At 44.4% G+C, this 13,667-nt stretch overlaps 1 protein-coding gene across 23 annotated transcripts in view; it reads left to right on the top strand.

Moving 5' to 3' along the window:
- Positions 1-13,667, top strand: part of ABLIM1 (actin binding LIM protein 1) — a gene marked incomplete at its 5' end in the record, with an annotated part of 227,952 nt that overhangs the window by 201,623 nt on the left and 12,662 nt on the right. For 6 of the 23 annotated variants that reach the window (XM_081158067.1, XM_081158079.1, XM_081158061.1 and 3 more), the window contains 2 exons: positions 7,789-7,893; positions 9,502-9,549. In XM_081158067.1, the coding sequence (XP_081014193.1) occupies positions 7,789-7,893; positions 9,502-9,549 (153 nt within the window). Of the gene's footprint in view, positions 1-7,788; positions 7,894-9,501; positions 9,550-12,306; positions 12,454-13,667 lie in introns of all 23 variants that reach the window. The other 17 variants (XM_081158063.1, XM_081158066.1, XM_081158064.1 and 14 more) reach the window with 5 other exon arrangements.

Genomic DNA, 13,667 nt, shown 5'->3' with positions numbered 1-13,667 from the left:
CAGCTTTAAAAAAAAAGAAAAGAATCTGACCCTTACATATACGTACTTCTTTTCAAGGTTCCTGAAATGACGGTCATTGTTTTCACACGTGTTCCAGAGGGTTCTGGTTTGTCAGTTGCTTTTTAAAAACAGCTCTTTTTGAGCCTAAATGACGTGCCCGGTACTGGCTGACCCGGAGCCGGTGTCATCCTGACGGAGGGTGTCCCCGTGACCGTTCCTTCCCGCCCAGGCCATTTACTCGCGGAGGGCGACCCCGTCCCGACCTGAAGCCGTGTATCTGCAAATTCCCCGCCTTGCCCAACGCTCGGCAGGCGCTCCCTTAACCCTCTGCCTTCCTCCCCTGCAGACTCCTGATTAACCGTCTCTGTTCTCTCCCGCGGGACGCCGCCGCTGGCCCTGCGCCCTGCTCCTCCCCGCTCTCCTGTCTCCGCCGCCCCGCCCCGCCCCCGGCAGAGCTGCTGTCCCCCGGTGTGCACAGGTTGTCCTCCCTGCGCACCGGCAGCCTCAGCTCCGCCCACAGCGACTCCCGCCCCAACTCCCCCTTCCGACACCACTTCATGCCCCATGTCAAAGGTAAGAGGCAGGCGTCCCAGGCAGCGCCCCGGGGGTGGAGATTTATTAGCACCCTGGCGAGGCTAATAAGGCGGATCTCCGAGAGGTGGCCCGAGCCGTGCCCCTCAGCATGCCCGCGCGTGTCACCGCTCCGCCCGGCAGTGGCTTAGAACTGGCGCCGCATCTCCCCTTAGGAGGCGCGTGGCACTTCTAAGGGCTCTCGGTGAGGAGGTAGGGAGTGTGGTTAAGACCGCAAGGTGTATGATCCACTCCGTAGAAAAACATATATTATTATTTTGTTTTTCTATATGGCAAAAGCAAAATATAATATATAGCTGGGTATGTGCCTGGTTTTCATGTGTGATGTGGCTCAGCGAAACCCAACAGTGTTTAGCAACAGATCCTCCAAAGCCGTCTTAGTGGCGATCCGCCTCTCAACCGCTTACCGTACTAAAACGTCCGGATCGTATAAAAGGAACTACGGCAGCGGAACTTAAATGTCTCAGTTTGAGCCAACCGAGTCATCTTCTTTTGGCTTGCCCTGGTTTCTGCATGACGGGGGAGAGAGGCTTTGCCGTCTGTCTGTCCCTGCCCCCCATTTGTGCCCGTTCCCTTTGTGGCCTTCCCACTGTCTCCTTCGTTGCCCGTATGCTTCCATGGCAGTCCTCGATGGGGGCTCCTGTTCCCCTCCATGCGTTGGGGAAGCCAAGAGCCCCAAAGGGGTGAAGAAATCGGTAAAATTTAAGTGTGAGCTCCCAGAAGGGTGCTAACTCACTCTTCCCACAGTCTTGATTTGAACCAAATTAACCAATGAAAAGGGGCAGCAGGCAAGCGCAGATGTGGCCCGAAAGGATTCTACCCTGCGTTCCAAGTGCTCCTTTCACTAACGCTCTTGTCGCCAGCCTAAACAGTGCTGCGTTTGAAAGATCGCTTGCAGCCAGTCCGCCCAAGCTGTTTTCTTTTTTGCTCTCTTGGATTTTGGAGCAGCTGAGTCCTAAAATACAGCTGTGCCGCACCGATCAGCATGTAGTCACTCATGCGTGCTATTCCTGCCTTTTCTGCGCCATGAAAATAATGTTGCTGACATGCTTGTTGAAGACACACTGTTTGCCATTAACAAAGAGAGCAATCTTATCCAGTAGATGCAGCACTTTCTAAAATTGACAGATTGCTTAAAGTGATGATTGCCCATGAGAGTTTTGGAGGAAAAAGCGTTTCTATCTAGATGTCAAGATGATACCTTAGACAAGTTAATGAAAACCGTAAGAAATCATTGCAAAAACTTAAGAGATGTATTTTAAAGAGGCTTTCATAGAGTCACCCTTGGCCAAATCAAGATTTTGTTTGTTGTTTGTTTGTTTCTAATAGGCAAGAGAAAACACATTTTTTATTCATTAAGGTGTAAAGTGCCTTGTCTGGTTCTGTTGTATCCTTCAGAAGATACACTCTTTGTAGAAAGAAAACTGTCATGTGCCCTATAAAGTTCTACAGGGTTTGTCCAAATAACACATCAGGAAATATAATCCCTTATATCTGTGAGTAGCCTTTGGAGAGATGGATGGAACGCCCATATGGCCACTAGAGTCCTGGGTTTGAGTATTATCTCTGTCACTTGCTAGCTGTGGGACCTTGGATTGTTGGCCTAACTTTGTGAGTGTCATTTGTCATCTATAAAACCTCTCTCAGGCCATTAGGGCGTGTGAGGTCAAGTGCCCCGGCCTGTGTAAGCACTGAGCTCACGTCCGTCTTTGGTGCCCCCTCGGCCCGGTGCTCTTAAAGCACTTTGCTCTTCATAGCATCTGTGAAGTGGGCCCAGGACGGAGCTGAGGCCCTGGGCCCGTGACCCAGCCCAGGGCAGCTCCTGGACCAGACCCCAGGCCTTCCAATCCCTTGGGCAGATGAGGTGTGTGCATTTTGGTACAAAATATACATAGAGTATAATTTTTAAAGCAAACCTTTTATTGTCCACCTCTTTTTAACAAGAAAATTGGACTCTTACTGAGGGTAAGACAAATGGCTCTTTCAGTCATGTAAATTACAAAGTTAACAAGTTCTTTTCCATAGAAATGTCAAATGGTTATAAACAGCACAGCACCTCTGTGTGCCTAAATGGTGCTTTATTCAAAAATATGGATATACTTTTCTGTTTTCAGTCTTAATTTGAAGTTTTTGACACAGTCAAATATTATGGATTTAAATTATAAAAAACATTAGGCTGTGAGGGATTAGCATGACCCTGAATTTATCCTTAAAAAACATCTAATAATCTCTCTCCCATTTTCTTTTCACTGGATATATATCCATAGTTTGTTCATATGATACAGTTTATATACCTCAGAAAATATAATGTACATCACAGTATATGCTTCGTTTTAAAATTTGATGAGCTTTTTGCTAAACTAAATTCATTTTGCTAAAATGAATCATGGAGAATTTGTATGTTAACTATATTGCTCTAAAAGCCTGATACAGTTGAATGGCTAAATGCTGATTCTCCAAAGAATTACTTCTTGGTTGTTGTGAAAAGAAGCCTCTCTAGCTTTTGGAAATTTTGGCATGGAAGGAATTTATGGCCATTTGAGAAACATGTGGGCAGAGTATCCCAGGTTTTCCATGGCCCTTCATTTGGACGTTTCCTTTTTATCTTGGAGCTTGTGTTGTGGTCTCAGAGGAGTTTTTAAAACAAATGTAAGCTGGAGAGCTTGAGGCCCCCAGGGTAGGATGACCATCTCAGGAACGTGTAGGCAGAATTACGGGGCCCTTACCACCCTGGCAGCCCGAAACCCAGCCTCCCGCTGCCCAAGCCCACTCCCTGGTCCCTGTTTCTCAGGCGCGCGGCCCAGGCCCCGGGTCTGAGCCGCGAGCGCCCGCACGGGTGGAAGCTGACACATCACAGGCCGGCTCTGCTCCATTGGCTTCCCATCCACTTCCCGTGATGTCTGTCTCGCTTGGGGGGGGGGTCCGTTTTTCTGTTTTCCGACCTTCCTTGCAACCCCATCCTGCGTTGGTATGTCACTGTTGGGCCGTTTGGACAAGCGCATGCCTGGAGGTTTGGAAAGACGGTTTTCGCTTTGTTTTGGGGTCTGCTTGCGCTGTGTTTTCTGCGTTTCTCTTCCCTCCCCTTTGAAATACTGTTAGACGGATCGTCTGTATCCGTGAAATATAAGTCAGATGGGTGGCTATGGTCCAGAGAAGTCTTTGACACTTGCTGGAGGGAATCGTAACACTTATTGAAGCTTTAGAGAGGAACTAGCAATCTGGAAACTCTGTCATGAGTTTCTAGATGCAGCCGCTTTAAGGTCCCCTCACAATGGCCATTTCTGTTTTGGAACATGAGCTCTTAGAGCCCAGAAAGCTAAGCGGTGCTCCAGCAGGTTCCACAGCAGACACATGCACGGCCGTTCCAACCGAGTACGTGTCTTAGAATTTGTCACTTAGGCTCACAGGGTGTCAAAAGAAGACTGAAAGTGAGGACAGAGCTTTTGAGTTTGTTGAATAAGTACAGTGAGAATTCTACAAGTGGATCATTTTCCAAGGACTGAAAAATTGGCTTATTAGATTGACATGGAAGGAGCTAAAACTGAAAGCCAAGAAATATATACTTTTTTATATGGTAGCTTCTTGTCACAATCGCTAAGATCACCAGCATCTTAGAGTGAAGCAATACAAGGATTCCTTTAAAGGAACAAAGTGGCTATGAGTGTGATATACACATTACATTACAATACATACACTACATTATTTGTCAAGTGTCTTAACTCTGGGCTGATTGATGATGATGATAGTAATAATACCTTTCATATAGGCTATTTTATCTGATGTCTCATACATTACTTTACCTAAGTAATGAACTAAGCACAAAAACGACCTTTTAGAGCCCTCATCAGTTATTTCCTTCCAGATTAAATTAAACGTTTTATCACTTAAAGATAGGGTATTTACGTTAGCAAAGTTGGAAACAGGCCTCATCTGAGAATTTTTCTGTTTCTTTGAAAAGTGCCAGAAGTGTGTAATGCCTTTGATATTCCACGGGCAAAGAATGGGGTACTTAACATACGCATCCCGAGACCTCATTCCCAGTGAGTCCCCGTGACGTGTGGAAATCATATCGTGCAGAATCGCTTCGCTGGCTGAGTTGCTGAGTCTCTTTCCCTGGTGTTTAAAATGTTTTATGGGAGGTTTTAAATGATTAGAGAGTTAAGTCTACTTACAAAGACTTGAACATACGAGTGCTTTTTTCCAGGAGCTAGACAAGTCAGTGGTTGCTGAAGATATGCAGCCAAATAAAGAATGTTGCCCAACTGGAGGGGAGGCAGCTTTCAGCCAGAGTGCACCCCCTGGGGGTTCAGAGAGTGGGCAGCCCCATCCGAGAAGGGATGGGCTTCTTCTGCCACTTGCCAGCAGGGCACCTGAGTGGTAGAAAGATTTTTAATACTTGGGCAAATGCCAATTCCAGTAACCTTGAACCTCTGTGTCCCGTATATGCAGATTATATGCAGTATCGTGTGTGCACATGACACTGGCTAATAATTATCAAGACAAAATTAATGGCATTTCTTCTGATTAGGTATTATAACCAAAACCTGTGCAAACATTTCCCTGAAATAGCTGATGTTGTGCAAGTAGCAGGCGGTTAGAGGTGAAGCAGTGGGGCAGGGCCAGTGGGGTTCAGAAACAATAGCTGCCGGTGCTCAGGGCCTGCAGAGAGCATCTTCCAAAACAACCTCAAGTAAAGCAAGAAGGCTGAGCCTCTCTAGAACTTTTTTTGAGGATAACCCACAAAAATTATAATGATTTTCAGTTCTGAGTTACTCTTCTGAATAATTCCTCATGTTTATAGGAGTCAAGAATTCTTCCGAAATGAAACAATTAAATTGGGGCTATTGAGGATTGACTCTAATGGGAAAGTTATAAAAACGGGGTGTGGTTATGATCCCACTGCTGCCTTTAATTAAGAGAAAGATGACAGTCCTGCAGTGGTGTGTGTTCACTACATTAGGCCATTAATAGCTGAAGGATTAATTAGTGGGCCTCCTTCAATCATTCATTCACAGACATTTACTGGGCACTCACTCCTGGCCAAGCCCTATGCTCAGAGGGATGAGACCTAATTCTAATTCTTCCTTAGGTTTAAAATAGGATTTTATCTAAACATAAACCAGTCTTCCTCCCCCTGCTTGCCTCTGCCTGTGTTAATTATATTAATTTTAACGAGAACTGGTTACTTCTCTTTAGGAGAGTAAATGAGATAACATTTTTTTAAATGAGCTTTTTAATAGATCGGCACTTTGGTGTGAAGCTTCATAATTTTTAGAAGCTACTATATCTGACTTAAGTAGTAAAGTCTAATGATAATATATTGGGCGCTAGATGCTTAAGTGGCTTGAGGAAAAAAAAAAGAAAAAAGTTTCAGAACATAATAAGTGAAAACCTAGACTATATATTTGAGCCAGTTAACAAATTCAGATCTCATACCTGAAATATCTTACTGCCCATTTGGTACAAATCTGTGCACTGATTACCCAAAAACACACATATTGTGAAGTTAAAACTGTATGAAACGCGTTATTTTAAAACTTCAGCAATTGACATCTTTCATTTTTTGCTGGCCAGATTTAGAACAGTTTGACCTACTTAAAGAAATTGGCTCTTGTACACCTAAAATTAATACAATGTTATATGTCAATTATGTCTCATTTTAAAAAATAAAAAAGAACACAGTAGAAAAAAGAAATCGGCTCATGCTATATTTTTTGAAAATCTATGAGTATTTTAAATTGTCGCCATCAATAGATAAATTGATCTGCATCAGAATTTAAAACTTGTGCTTCAAAGAACACTATCAAGAAAGTAGAAGACAGCCCACAGAATGGGAGAAAATATTTGTGAATTATTTATCTGATCAGGGCCTTACATTCAGAATATGGAAAGAACACCTACAATTCAATCATAAAAGTAATTACATTACCAGTCATTAACGTTTGATAGCCCTACATCTTCGGGTGTGTCCTAGGGACAGGTGTTTGGCCACATGTGGGGAAGGAGGACAATCTAGGGCAATAGCAGATCCCTTTCCAATGCTCACAGCTCAGTTCACCCTGCAGTTCTCGTGGTCAGAAGGGAGTGGCAGGGGCAGGGTCGCACTCGCGGCTATGCAGCCAAGCCCCAGCAGTCCTTTCCAGACTCCCCCCCATTCTCTCCTCCAAAAACACCAGCTTTCCAGCCAGCGGCCAGCCCCCTTGCCCCCACCCACTACGGCCCTTCCATCCCTCCGTCCCTTCCATCCCTCCGTCCCTACCATGTCCCAGCCGCCCGGAACCTGAGCTGCCCGCCCCCCACCTGAGAAGTTGACTCGTCCACGACCCCAGTTCTCATAGCTCCCTGTGGCCTTCCTGAAGGACCGATGGTGCACACCTTCAGCTGAGCGCCGTAATTTCTCCGATACCTCTGAGGACTCTGACATGGCATTACTTACGTGTCTCCTTAGGCAGACTCTGGGCCCCTCGAGGGCAGGGACTCCGTGCCATTCACCTGCCTACCCCCAGGCATAGCTCAGCGCCCAGCCGGAGCAGCTGTTCAGTAAATGCTTCACTGATGCAGTTGCCAAGCTGGACGGAGCCTCGCCTTTGAAGAGAAAGGGGGAGAGAGGAATAAATGGCCCCACATACCTGGGAGAAAGGGGGCTGACTCATCTGGTGTATTTCAAAGTGAGGAAACAGAAAACAGGCTGCAGCGAAGGCATTTTGTGTTGCCGCGGGGAAGGCCTGGGTGACCACACAGGCTCCCAGACAGCCTTCGGTTCAGAGACGTGCGCCCCCCCCCCCCCAGCCTCTGCCGTCCGCCTGGCAGGGGTCGTGTTTGGGTTGCGCACCCCACTTCACGTGCTTGGGATTTCGCCGTCTATCAGCCAGCCCGAGCCATTAGCAAGCGCCTTCCATCCTGCTCACGAACTTGCCACCCGCCCGCCCGCCGCCTGTCACAGCCCAGCCGCGTGCCGTGGGAGGGACGCGTCGCGCTGCGGCTGCTTGAGCTCGGTGCTTGAACTCAGGCGTCTTTGGGGAAGCGGAACCGTCTGCCCCCTTTGCGAGCCCCGTCGATACGTTGAGTTGGTTTCTTCTGTTCCCGAGTTCTTGGTGTCCCCCCTCCCCGTGGGTCGTTTTGAATTTTTATGACGCTCGCTTTGTTTCCTTTACTGCTGCTCCTCCTCTCATTTTGTTTTCTCCATTCTTATTGGAGGCAACGAGCCATCCAGCGGCCGGAACTCCCCTCTCCCCCACCGGCCAGACAGCCGCCCTCTAACTCCAACTTACGCTCAGGCCCCTAAACATTTCCATGTTCCAGGTAGGAGCCGACACGGTCTATGTCATGGTGTCCTGTCACGGTGTAGAATGTAGCGTCGTCACCTCTGTCTCGTCTCCATTGCTCATGCTCTTTACATCGGGATGCACACGGTTGACAAACCCTAAATTGCAGGATCTGACCTCGAGGGCCTTTCATATATGTTATATGGGACACGCCAGGATTGCATAGAAGGTTTAAGTTTTCTCGTTATTTTTTGAAGGAGTGTGGAAGGCAGAGAGTGAAGGAATGAGGGTCGAGTTGTTTGGTTTTTACTAAAATTTTAATTTCACCTTTATATCAGCGGCTTCTAAGATACCGTGCTGTGGTCTGGTGTCACTGACTAATTATCGCCATGGCAATCTGGTTACCATCCCATTCTAAAGATGGAACCACGGTGTCACTCCAGACTGCTTTGATTTTTCCTGTTTGTCCCCAATGTGGAGATTCTTTCCATAGACTTTTCTTCCCAGAGAGCTGTAAAATGGGGTCGACTGAGTGGTCTTTCTGCAACGTATAACTAACCACCCACCCCTGGAGCCCACAAAGATCTTTGCAATTTAGGCTTAGCGCTGCCAGCTTCGCTCTGTGATCACAAGCATTGCTGTCACAGCACGAATAGTAATTTGCCACCTGGAACTGGAAAAATCAGAACCCATCGATATCATTATGTTTAGGATCCGCTCAATTTGTAAAGGAAGATTGGTCATCAGAAGTTAGGATACTATTTTTCCATGGGAAATCCATTGTTTTGCTTCTTTTAGCTCCTGAAAGTGGTTTAATCCATGACCCATTATGTTAATGCTAGTGTACGTATTTGGGATCTATAATAATTTTTTCCTCTTGCCTTTCAAACGGGTCCAAAACAGAGGCGACTTCAATGAGATTCATAAGAGCTTCATTGAACCTTGAAAATCACTGGTACACAGTTGAGCCCCCCCTTTTTAATTTGTGCTCAAAATGAAATGGTAGCATAGTCAAATGAGGTCCTATAAAAATATATGAATAATATTTGGCATCTCAGTCTTTTTCTTCTTTTTTTATCTTTTTTAAAATTTGGCCGATAGAAATTAGGAGTTAGTCAAACATCCTGGTACCACATCAGACTAGCCTTGCATATAGAAAGTGTTTCTGTGTTTTAAAAAAAATACTCTTAATTTTACTACATTGCTTTCCACTGTTCCACTCATTAGTTGAAAAGTAAATTGAGCCACTGGTATCTACTGGGAGCTCAATTTCTAGACAGTAGCAATTTGGGGATTTTCCCCAAACTGGTTATGTCTTCCTCACCGTAGAGTACTCCACTGCTTGTGTTTCTTCCTGTTTTAGTCCCAGTTTTAGTGAACTGTGTATTTGAAATAAATGGCCCATGAATTAATGGCATCTCTATATACTCTAAGATGTATTACAAAGGATTTTCATATCACTCGTCTGTAGTAATTCGCTCATTCCCGTAATCTCTTCTTCCAATAACCTCTTTGTAATACAAGTTGACTGTCTGGGTTATTTTTGTTCAAGAATCTTCAGTTTGGTTTGCCTCTTGGTTGGTCTGTTTTTCCCATCGCTGAACGGATTCCCATAATCACACACCTTTGCTTTTCATTTCCACAGATCAAGGGATCAACATTTACCGAAAACCACCCATCTACAAGCAGCATGGTAAAACCCGCTTTCCTCCGCGTTAGCTTTTAAACGGCAGTGTCCACTCCCTGAACTCCTCTTGCTGGCCTCTGAAAGGCTTATCGGCTGCTGCTCTTGGGAATCCAACCGGGGTGCCCAGCGAATTGTACCTTGATGTTCTCCTGAGATGCAGATATTGTGAGATTGGTGTTTCTAGATGGAGGACACTTAGCTTGGTCAGGAAGCTTCTAGCTCATTTCGGAGCCCATCAAACTAAGTGTCATCCCATTGATTGAGAAAGGGAAGGACTAGCCACACAGTAATTCACAAACATCCTAATAAGACATAATATTTTCCTTTGCCATTAAATAATCTAACCAGCCTCTATAACAATTTTGATCAGCTTACAATTTAACTAATTAAAACTAGTGAAAGCCAGCTACCTGGGGAAATTAATTTGACTAAGCCCGCATCAGCTTGGCTGTCTAGTTCCCAGTTGCTTACGGAGCATGAAGACACCTGTGCCCAGGTGATGGAGTGGACAGGACACACGCTGACACGGAGGTCCTAGCCTTCGTCCCAGCTCCTCACCTAAATGGCTCTGTGATTGAGGATGTCATGGACACAATTCCTCTGTCCCTTGGTGGTCTCATCTGTAAAACCAGTGAGTTAGGCCAGTTTGTCTCTGAAATTCCTGCAGTCACCGCTGTGGATCTGTAATTGCGCTTTCCTTGTGTGGAAAATACGGAATTTTGAAACCAACCCAGGAAATCCCATCACTATGTGCAAATTACATTTTCCTCTGCCATTGGTCTTTAAAGATTTATCTGCCATAAATCTTTGTGAATGGATTTCTCTAAAGCCAAGACTGGTCTTCAAGTGATTTCAGAAAATTACACACAAATGGTGCCTGGAAATTTGAAGGCTGCCTTTAAAATGTAGCTGACATTAACGTGTCCATAGGATTAGGATGACATGAAAAGCAAATAAAGTCGGAAAAGCACAGGGAAAAAATTTTAGGCCTACATTCTAGGGAAAAGAGAATATATGTACTGCAATGGTTATGGAACTATGATTTTCTCCCTCATCTGTTTTTGTGGGGTGTTTTTTTTTTAAGATTTTACACCACGTGCTTGCTTTTTAAGTTTGTTAACATTGTTTTTGTTTTTGTTTTTTTTTATGGTTTAATGTGTTCTCACCCACTCATTAACATGTGAATGTTTACTGACTTCACCAATTCTAATGAGTAAGTACTGTTGGAAGTCATGCTTTTTTTTTTTCAATTTAAGAATAAGTTTCCCAGGGTTTGATGTATTAATTTAGTATTTTTAATACTACAATCTTTAGGCTGCCTCTCTAAACAAATAATCAAATACTTAAGACTGAGGATTGGATAATATTAGATTTATTTGGAAGGGATTCATTGGCTTATTTTACTGAAATTTACTTTGACCTTCCTCTGTCTTTCTGTCAGACCCTTGTAATTAATTAATGAAGAGTAGCACAACCAAAGGGATTCCATGCAGTAGAAATAGAGTCCATACCAAACACCGGCATCTATGCCCTGGTGCATTTGGAAAATGCTAGATTTGAATGAAGTCACACTGTTTTTGGTAATACAGAAATCATCTTTAAAAAGCTAATACATTTTGTAATTCTTTAAGAAGAGGGTACTTGTGCAGTGTTTTCCAATTGGAATTTTTTTTTCTCATGAGGTTAATGATTTAGAGAAACACTGTGCAAAGCCTGGCCAAGGCCTTGTTCCTTTTTATTACAAAGGAACCTAAAATTGAGACCTAGACGTTTTCCACAGGAATGGGGACTTGGCGCTGAAGATTCTAAAAGTTATTTCCAGATTCAAAAACCTGTGAGCCCAGGGAGAGAGGAAGTTTTATTTAAAGCATTATAAATATATTTTGAAACGTTAGTAACAGCCCAGGTCATTTTGCAGAATGAGCCAGAATTAGGAACTGACCACTTATCCTGGTTGGTTTGGCTCCATCTCTGTGTTAGATTTGGGGCTCAAAGCCAAGGACTCCTCTAAGCAGAGCCATTAGGAACCCTGTGCACTAATGCTGCTGCTAGTCTGGCCGTTGTTGTTTTAAAGTTGGATGACTCAGTGTATTCGCAGACCCTTGAACAACACAGCGAGTGGGTATAGCAAACCTAAGTCACAACGCCAAGTCCCTGCAAGCTGAAAGTGGATTTTCCCACTTTCATTTCTCCTGGGACTCAAGGACACATATATAATATATAAGGATTAAAATGAGCTGGACCAATATATTTGTGGCTAAGAAGCCAAAAGATAAAGCCAGCCAGCCCTCTCATGACTAACAACTACCGTCAAATGACAGTATCATGCTTTTAACTTAGCTCTTTAAATTCAAATACTAATTCAAGTGTCTAATTGCTCTAGGAGTGTGTCCAATAGAACTTTCTACGGTGATGGAAATGTTCTGTAACTGTGCTGGTGTTCAACACAGTAGCCACTAATCACATGTGGCTATTGAACACTTAAAATGTGCAACTGAGGGAACTGAATTTTAGTTTAGTAATTTTTTTCATTTGATGTTATTAAATTAAATAGCCACAGGTAGCTAGTATTGGACAGCACAGAGCAGGTGTAAAATGAAGCTTTGTTTCCGTTGGAGCGGCAGGAAGATGAGCTGAGCTGTCGCTGGGCACTGCTGAGCGACTGGGCAGTTGATAACGGCGATAAGAGAGCAAGACCATGCGAGTGGGTTTGCCACCATGGCCTTGTGGACCGGTAGCTAAGCTCCCCCTGATTCTGCCTAGATGCAGCTGCCTTGGCAGCCCAGAGCAAGTCTGCAGAAGACATCATCAAGTTTTCCAAGTTCCCAGCCGCCCAGGCTCCAGACCCCAACGAGATCCCAAAGATTGAGACGGACCACTGGCCTGGTCCCCCCTCCCTTGCTGCCGTAGGTATGCAACTGTTACAAGCTAAGCCAACTGGACAGATTGCTAAGAGGTCTCAGAGTGAAATGCTTAAAAATATGCAAGAAAATGTGTCCTATCATAAAGGTTTCTAAGAAAAGTATGGCCAAGAGGTAGAACAGTGGCAAGAACTAATGTGGTATTAACGTGTGTGCGAAACGCTTCCGAGTTACAAACCCCCAGTTACCAGAGCCTTGCGCTAACCAAATCGCCAAGATGCAGAACTGGTCTAAAACAGATGATGCGTGCGGACCCTCAGGAGCATTACTGCTAAGTCAGTAACTGTTTGGAACACCTCTTGGCAAGAACGTTGTTCTATATAATTAGAAATTAGTGGGTGAATTAACCAAGTGTCCACAGAAGCTTCTTTCGGTCACATTTGTTTTAGACGATTTCTGGTCGTAATTGCAGTTCTCGTAACAACCAATCTTAACCCTGGAGCACTTTGGCTTTTCTTACAAAATCACATTTCCATTTCTAAGACGGGCTCCTACAGAGTACTGCGTGTTCTGGAGTTAGGTGATTTTTACATCCATCATTTCCATGATTCTGTGCTACGATGTCACGTTTCAGCTGTTTCATTCTTCACTTCGAACCGCCAATTTGTGCTTCAGAATCGTGTCTGTGTCCTCCGTTACTGTGTTGTCAGTCATGCAATCACCTGGCCTAAAAAGTGGTATTAGCAAACTCAGACGCTAATCCTGAAAATGCAGCGAATCGGCTTGACAAAGATACGACTCCCTTATCACATTTCTGTTGACAACCTCAAAGGCCTTCAATTTTCCAAAATTTCCAAATTGTTTTCATCATGCTATTGTTTACTTTTGGAATAATTTTTATGAGCAATTTAAGTAGATTTTACATGTATGGAAATAGTGGAAGGAGATCCATCTCTTGGGTTCATTACTCACTGAGCGTTCTCTGCATGATATTGACTTGAGACGCACCTAATCCTTGAAAACTTGTGTTTATTCACTTTTATTAGTATAAAGAGAATATTCACCTTGACATTTATGATATTAGGAGCTAAGAGTCATCAGCTTTTCTCCACCAGGCAGTTTGGGGGGCCTTCGCGGTTCCCGGCTCAGTCACATTGCTTAGTGGGGTTCCCACAGCAGCCAGACTCAAAGGGGGTCGGAGAATTAACATTTTGTTGTGAAACTGTCAGCACTAAATAGTTTCAAGCTCTTTGGGGTTCCAAA

The sequence above is a fragment of the Miniopterus schreibersii genome (assembly GCF_964146895.1).
Source record: "Miniopterus schreibersii genome assembly, chromosome: 14".
Lineage (NCBI taxonomy): Eukaryota > Metazoa > Chordata > Mammalia > Chiroptera > Miniopteridae > Miniopterus > Miniopterus schreibersii.
The sequence above is the reverse complement of the archived record's forward strand: the minus strand, read 5'-3'. Positions and strand labels throughout refer to the sequence as shown.